The sequence below is a fragment of the Oncorhynchus keta genome, unplaced genomic scaffold, assembly GCF_023373465.1.
Source record: "Oncorhynchus keta strain PuntledgeMale-10-30-2019 unplaced genomic scaffold, Oket_V2 Un_contig_25074_pilon_pilon, whole genome shotgun sequence".
Lineage (NCBI taxonomy): Eukaryota > Metazoa > Chordata > Actinopteri > Salmoniformes > Salmonidae > Oncorhynchus > Oncorhynchus keta.
In genome coordinates, this window is record NW_026284252.1 from 95,849 (window position 1) to 103,771 (window position 7,923).

The window sequence follows — 7,923 nt, forward strand, 5'->3', positions numbered from 1 at the left end:
GTCCTGTGTGATCCAGTAGTCTATTGTACCATAGTACTGTCCTGTGTGATCCAGTAGTCTATTGTACCATAGTACTGTCCTGTGTGATCCAGTAGTCTATTGTACCATAGTACTGTCCTGTGTGATCCAGTAGTCTATTGTACCATAGTACTGTCCTGTGTGATCCAGTAGTCTATTGTACCATAGTACTGTCCTGTGTGATCCAGTAGTCTATTGTACCATAGTACTGTCCTGTGTGATCCAGTAGTCTATTGGTCCATAGTATTGTCCTGTGTGATCCAGTAGTCTATTGTACCATAGTACTGTCCTGTGTGATCCAGTAGTCTATTGTACCATAGTACTGTCCTGTGTGATCCAGTAGTCTATTGTACCATAGTACTGTCCTGTGTGATCCAGTAGTCTATTGTACCATAGTACTGTCCTGTGTGATCCAGTAGTCTATTGTACCATAGTACTGTCCTGTGTGATCCAGTAGTCTATTGTACCATAGTACTGTCCTGTGTGATCCAGTAGTCTATTGTACCATAGTACTGTCCTGTGTGATCCAGTAGTCTATTGTACCATAGTACTGTCCTGTGTGATCCAGTAGTCTATTGTACCATAGTATTGTCCTGTGTGATCCAGTAGTCTATTGTACCATAGTACTGTCCTGTGTGATCCAGTAGTCTATTGGTCCATAGTATTGTCCTGTGTGATCCAGTAGTCTATTGGTCCATATTACTGTCCTGTGTGATCCAGTAGTCTATTGTACCATAGTACTGTCCTGTGTGATCCAGTAGTCTATTGTACCATAGTACTGTCCTGTGTGATCCAGTAGTCTATTGGTCCATAGTATTGTCCTGTGTGTGGAAAGAATATTATCTCGCTCAACATTGTGGCACTTGATTACTGATCAATCACAGTTGATTACTGATCAATCACAGTTGTTTACTGATCAAAGAGCAGGTTGTTGAGTATGCGTGACATCATCAGCACTGTCAGCTGTCTATACAGTCACCAAGCTCCTTGTTAAAGCCCAGCATTGGGCAATGGGCTCAGTGGGATAATCAAACATCTGACCCCCCTCATCATGCTAATCAGTTAGTGATATGTGAAAGGGGGCTGGACTTATATGACCTTACCTTTTAAATCTCTGTGTATCTCAGCATAGAGGCTTCTCTCGTTCCATCCCACACTAGATTCAGGACTGTTTCGTTCCCCACCACCAGTGACAACATGGCAAAGACAATGGTAAGTCTTAATAACCTTCGTGCTTGTCACGCCTTGGCCTTCGTTATCTTTGTTTTCTTTATTATCTTGGTTAGGTCAGGGTGTGACATGGGTGATTTTATGTGTTTTGGCTGGTCTAGGGGTTTTGTATGTTTACGGGGTGTTTTTCTGGTCTAGGGGTTTATGGAAGTCTATGGATGCCTAGATTGGTTCTCAATTAGAGGCAGCTGTCTGTCGTTGTCTCTGATTGGAAACCATATTTAGGCAGCCATGTTCTGTGGCTATTTTGTGGGTGATTTGTCTTCTGTCTTTGTGTCGTTGCACCAGATAGGACTGTTTCGGTTTTTCCACATTTGTTGTTTTGGTATTTTGTAGTGTTCACGTTTATGGTCTTTATTAAACATGTTGACCACTACCCACGCTGCATTTTGGTCCTCCTCTCCTTCAGCGGAAGACCTGTTACAGCTGCCTAAAGTATGAATCCGAATCAGAGACGACGATAGACAGCTGTCCCTGATTGAGAACCATACCCGACCAAAACATAGAAACACAAAAAACATAGAAAACAGAACATAGAATGCCCACACCAAATCACACCCTGACCAAACCAAATAGAGACATAAAAAAAAGTCTCTAAGGTCAGGGTGTGACACTGGATACTATTATATACATTACTATACAATATTCATGGGACATAAACTGTAAGTTGTGATTACAAAGCCAGAGATAAATGATGGAATGGCATGAAGCAAACCCAATAATAAATTAAATCAATAAATAATTAATAAAATACGATCCTTTTGACCTTCCGTTCAAAGACGGTCAACTATACGCTTCTTCATAACAGGTACTTGAGCTGAAGAATGTGAAGCTGAGAGCTGGAGACCAGTTGAAAGTGGCGGGGGGAGGATTCTGCCTGAGGCGAAGGGGTGCGTACCTTTAACTGGTCTGGTTTGGAAGTCACACGCAGAGAACCCATCACATTATTTTACAAGAAGAGTTGAAAAACAAACCAACAGTTACACAAATATTTGTTCTAAAGACTAGAGAATGGAGAATGGTTTAGTGTTGCTATACTGATGTGTGGTAGAGTGCATGTGTGGTAGAGTGCATGTGTCTGTAGAGTGCATGTGTCTGTAGAGTGCATGTGTCTGTAGAGTGCATGTGTCTGTAGAGTGCATGTGTCTGTAGAGTGCATGTGTCTGTAGAGTGCATGTGTCTGTAGAGTGCATGTGGTATCATGTGTCTGTAGATGTGTGGTATCATGTGTCTGTAGAGTGTGTGGTATACTGTCTGTGTCTGTATACTGTGCATGTGTCTGTATAGTGTCTGTATAGTGTCTGTATAGTGTCTGTATAGTGTCTGTATAGTGTCTGTGTGGTATAGTGTCTGTGTGGTATAGTGTCTGTGTGGTATAGTGTCTGTGTGTGTCTGTAGAGTGCAGTGTCTGTGTGTGGTAGAGTGTCTGTGTGTGGTAGAGTGTCTGTGTGTGGTAGAGTGTCTGTGTGTGGTAGAGTGTAGTGTCTGTGTGAAACCAATTCGTGTCAGAGAAGTGCAGACACGTAGTGGGGTTTCTGGAATGATTTGTCATGTGACTTCCTGTTACTCAGGTCCAGAGGTGAGGTCAAGAAGGGTTCTGTTTGGGTCGAATACGTTACTTAGCAACGATTTCAGTTGAACGATTTGAATGAACATTCCAAAATGTTGGGGTTGGATAACAAACAGCTATGATTACTGTGGTCAAACTGCTAACGATTTTATATTCCTACTACATGCAATGGAAAACCTACATGGACAAATTATTATTTGTATCGGCAGTTTCGACCCAAAACAGACACTTACTTTCGCCTCACAACTACCCTTCTCGGACTGTTTCCTAATGTTACCGAACGTGTGCGGGCTTTTTATTATTATTATTATTATTAACACAAAACAACATTTTGACAGCAAATTATTTCCCTTGTTTAAACGAACCTCAAGGTTCCAGATAGATCTGGGCTGTGACGAAGATCACCTGGCACTGCACTTCAACCCACGTTTTGAGGATGACACGGACGGTGCTGTGCTCGTGTGCAACTCAAAGATTGACGGCTGCTGGGGTCATGAGGAGAGAGAGAAACACAGTGGCCTCCAAAGGGGTTCTACTTTCAAGGTGGGACAATTATTGGGATGGGAAGAGAGTGGACCGAAGGAGGACGTTAGTCCCGGATATATGTATATGTTTATATATGTATATGTTTATATATGTATATGTTTATATATGTATATGTATATGTAAATATAATATTTGAGAAGAATGTCATTGTGGTATTTCTTAAAGGGATGAACTTGTGGATACCATTTTTTATGTCTCTGAGTCCAGTATGACGGGAGTTAAAAAGGTAGTTTTGCGTGCCAATGCTAACTTGTGTTAGCGCTAGCTTAGCGCAAAGACTGAAAGTATGCTAGCTGTACACAAAGACTAGAATACTTTTTTTGCTGATTCACTACCTCTAACTTCATACTGGGCGATTCACTACCTCTAACCTCATACTGGATGATTCACTACCTCTAACCTCATACTGGATGATTCACTACCTCTAACCTCATACTGGATGATTCACTACCTCTAACCTCATACTGGATGATTCACTACCTCTAACCTCATACTGTACGATTCACTACCTCTAACCTCATACTGGATGATTCACTACCTCTAACCTCTAACCTCATACTGATGATTCACTACCTCTAACCTCATACTGGATGACCTCATACTGGATGATTCACTACCTCTAACTTCATACTGGATGATTCACTACCTCTAACCTCATACTGGATGATTCACTATTCCTACCTCTAACCTCATACTGATGATTCACTCACCTAGATCTTCATACGGGATCTTCATACTGGGAGATCTTCACGGACCCGGAGACAATAATAATAATAATATATGCCATTTAGCTGACGCTTTTATCCAAAGCGACTTACAGTCATGTGTGCATACATTCTACGTATGGGTGGTCCCGGAATCGAACCCACTACCCTGGCATTACAAGCGCCATGCTCTACCAACTGAGCCACAGAAGGACCAACCGTATCCACGACTTCATCTGACTCTGGGGAAGTAGATAAAGGGCTTTATTGTCAACATCCTGAACTATCCCTTTAAGATTGGTCAGCGTAGTTAGTTATGAGTTCTGTCGTACTGACTGCATTGTTCAGTGTAGTTAGTTATGAGTTCTGTCGTACTGACTGCATTGGTCAGTGTAGTTAGTTATGAGTTCTGTCGTACTGACTGCATTGGTCAGTGTAGTTAGTTATGAGTTCTGTCGTACTGACTGCATTGTTCAGTGTAGTTAGTTATGAGTTCTGCATTGGTCAGTGTAGTTATGAGTTCTGTCGTACTGACTGCATTGGTCAGTGTAGTTATGAGTTCTGTCGTACTGACTGCATTGTTCAGTGTAGTCAGTTATGACTTCTGTCATACTGACTGCATTGGTCAGTGTAGTTATGAGTTCTGTCGTACTGACTGCATTGTTCAGTACAGCCTTTAATTACTAGATGAATGGATAATCTTGGGCAAAAAAATGTATTTTTAAATGTATTTACCCTCTAATTAACTAGTCAAGTCAGAGTTGAACTAGGCGTAGAGTATAGTGATGTAACAATGAGAGTAAGTCAATGTGTTGTCATAGTGACGGGTTTCCTCTCTCCCTTCTCTCTCAGATTGTCCTGAAGCTGACCGGAGACCTGTTTGAAGTGGAGATGCCTAATGGACATGAGATCAAATTCCCCAACCGTTCCGTCTTGGACGTCATTACCTACGTTCGTGTCAGAGGGGACTTAAAGCTCACCGCCTTTAAGATCTACTAAAGAGACCCATAATATCCACCTTGTGTAGCCTGGCAACAACGGCACGGCCAATTTGTCTCATTTTGTCTTCCAATTTCCGTGGCGTTCCGGCCCAATGACACACAAGCAAGTGGGCGGGGCTACATATAGAGTTAGACCAATGGGCAGTAAAGACAGGATCAATGGCCTGTATCAAATAGTAAATGGAAATATGGGATGACCATGGTACGTTTTGTTGTCACAATATTCTGACAAACAGTAAACACAAGGGACAACTGGGGATGAGGTTAGGATACTGTCAACTAATTACATTCCTTTACAAATACAGACGTATTACACACACACACACATCTTGATGAAATATCAGTCAATGTTTTACTTGTTTTGGTGAGAGAGAATGTATTCTGATACTGTAGTAGCCCAAATGATTACATTATTACTGATCTAATATCTCATGTTCTGATACTGTAGTAGCCCAAATGATTCATTGACTGACCTAATCTAGTAGCCCAAATGATTACATTATTACTGATCTAATCTCTGATGTTCTGATACTGTAGTAGATTACATTATGACTGACCTAATCTAGTAGCCCAAATGATTACATTATGACTGACCTAATCTAGTAGCCCAAATGATTACATTATGACTGACCTAATCTAGTAGCCCAAATGATTACATTATGACTGACCTAATCTAGTAGCCCAAATGATTACATTATGACTGATCTAATCTCTGATGTTCTGATACTAGTAGCCCAAATGATTACATTATTACATTAGCCCAAATGACTGACCTAATCTAGTAGCCCAAATGATTACATTATGACTGATCTAATCTCTGAATCTAGTAGCCCAAATGATTACATTATGACTGACCTAATCTCTGATGTTCTGATACTAGTAGCCCAAATGATTACATTATTACTGATCTAATCTCTGATGTTCTGATACTGTAGTAGCCCAAATGATTACATTAGACTAGTAGCCCAAATGATTACATTATGACTGACCTAATCTAGTAGATTACATTAGACTGACCTAATCTAGTAGCCCAAATGATTACATTATGACTGACCTAATCTAGTAGCCCAAATGATTACATTATGACTGACCTAATCTAGTAGCCCAAATGATTACATTATGACTGACCTAATCTAGTAGCCCAAATGATTACATTATGACTGATCTCTGATGTTCTGATACTAGTAGCCCAAATGATTACATTATGACTGACCTAATCTAGTAGCCCAAATGATTACATTATGACTGACCTAATCTAGTAGCCCAAATGATTACATTATGACTGACCTAATCTAGTAGCCCAAATGATTACATTATGACTGACCTAATCTCTGATGTTCTGATACTAGTAGCCCAAATGATTACATTATGACTGACCTAATCTAGTAGCCCAAATGATTACATTAACTGACTAGTAGCCCAAATGATTACATTATGACTGACCTAATCTAGTAGCCCAAATGATTACATTATGACTGACCTAATCTGATGTTCTGATCTAGTAGCCCAAATGATTACATTATGACTGACCTAATCTAGTAGCCCAAATGATTACATTATCTGACTGACCTGACCTAATCTAGTAGCCCAAATGATTACATTATGACTGACTGACCTAATACTAGTAGCCCAAATGATTACATTATGACTGACCTAATCTAGTAGCCCAAATGATTACATTATGACTGATCCTATGTTCTGATCTAGTAGCCCAAATGATTACATTATGACTGACCTAATCTAGTAGCCCAAATGATTACATTATGACTGACCTAATCTAGTAGCCCAAATAGCCCAAATGATTACATTATGACTGACCTAATCTAGTAGCCCAAATGATTACATTATGACTGATCTCTGATGTTCTGATACTAGTAGCCCAAATGATTACATTATGACTGACCTAATCTAGTAGCCCAAATGATTACATTATGACTGACCTAATCTAGTAGCCCAAATGATTACATTATGACTGACCTAATCTCTGATGTTCTGATACTAGTAGCCCAAATGATTACATTATGACTGACCTAATCTAGTAGCCCAAATGATTACATTATGACTGACCTAATCTCTGATGTTCTGATACTAGTAGCCCAAATCTAGTAGCCCAAATGATTACATTATGACTGACCTAACTCTGATGTAGTAGCCCAAATGATACTAGTAGCCCAAATGATTACATTATGATGATTACATTCTGATGTTCTAATACTAGTAGCCCAAATGATTACATTATGACTGACCTAATCTAGTAGCCCATTACATTATGAAAATCTAGTAGATTACATTATGACTGACCTAATCTCTGATGTTCTGTGTAGCCCAAATGATTACATTATGACTGACCGTGTCGACAGATTGGGTCGACAACAGAATAGCCGTTGACTCCAGAAGCATGGCGTCATTTTTACGATGATTTCAAATGTTATTGTCTGTAGACATTGAAGTAGAACATAATTTCATGTCATCAATGTTATTGAAGTAGAACATAATGGACGCCTGTCATGTCATCATTGAAGTAGAACATAATGGATGCCTGTCATGTCATCAATAAAGTTAATTGAAGTAAAACATAATGGACGCCTGTCATGTCATCAATAAAGTTAATTGAAGTAGAACATAATGGATGCTTGTCATGTCATCAATAAAGTTAATTGAAGTAGAACATAATGGACGCCTGTCATGTCATCAATAAAGTTAATTGAAGTAGAACATAATGGACGCCTGTCATGTCATCAATAAAGTTAATTGAAGTAGAACATAATGGACGCCTGTCATGTCATCAATAAAGTTCATTGAAGTAGAACATAATGGACGCCTGTCATGTCATCAATAAAGTTCATTGAAGTAG

At 39.7% G+C, this 7,923-nt stretch overlaps 1 protein-coding gene and 1 long non-coding RNA gene across 8 annotated transcripts; one reads left to right on the forward strand and one right to left on the reverse strand.

Moving 5' to 3' along the window:
• The first annotated feature begins 1,317 nt into the window (after positions 1–1,317).
• On the forward strand, positions 1,318–5,464 carry LOC127922270 (galectin-1-like). Its single transcript, XM_052505917.1, has 4 exons — positions 1,318–1,321; positions 2,072–2,138; positions 3,190–3,361; positions 4,921–5,464. The coding sequence occupies exons 1-4, from the start codon at positions 1,318–1,320 to the stop codon at positions 5,065–5,067; spliced, it is 390 nt and encodes a 129-aa protein (XP_052361877.1). The 3' UTR covers positions 5,068–5,464.
• A 144-nt stretch (positions 5,465–5,608) lies between these two features.
• Positions 5,609–7,339, reverse strand: LOC127922271 (uncharacterized). 7 transcript variants are annotated; one of them, XR_008110710.1, is made up of 5 exons: positions 7,316–7,339; positions 6,973–7,136; positions 6,283–6,446; positions 6,087–6,234; positions 5,609–5,774 (listed from the first exon to the last, which is right to left on the reverse strand). It is a non-coding gene; the product is annotated as an uncharacterized LOC127922271 (long non-coding RNA). The 7 variants fall into 7 exon arrangements; XR_008110713.1 differs by lacking the exon at positions 7,316–7,339 and adding an exon at positions 5,925–5,977 and having other exon boundaries at positions 6,973–7,165; XR_008110714.1 differs by lacking the exon at positions 7,316–7,339 and adding an exon at positions 6,805–6,841 and having other exon boundaries at positions 6,973–7,165.
• Positions 7,340–7,923: the final 584 nt, after the last annotated feature.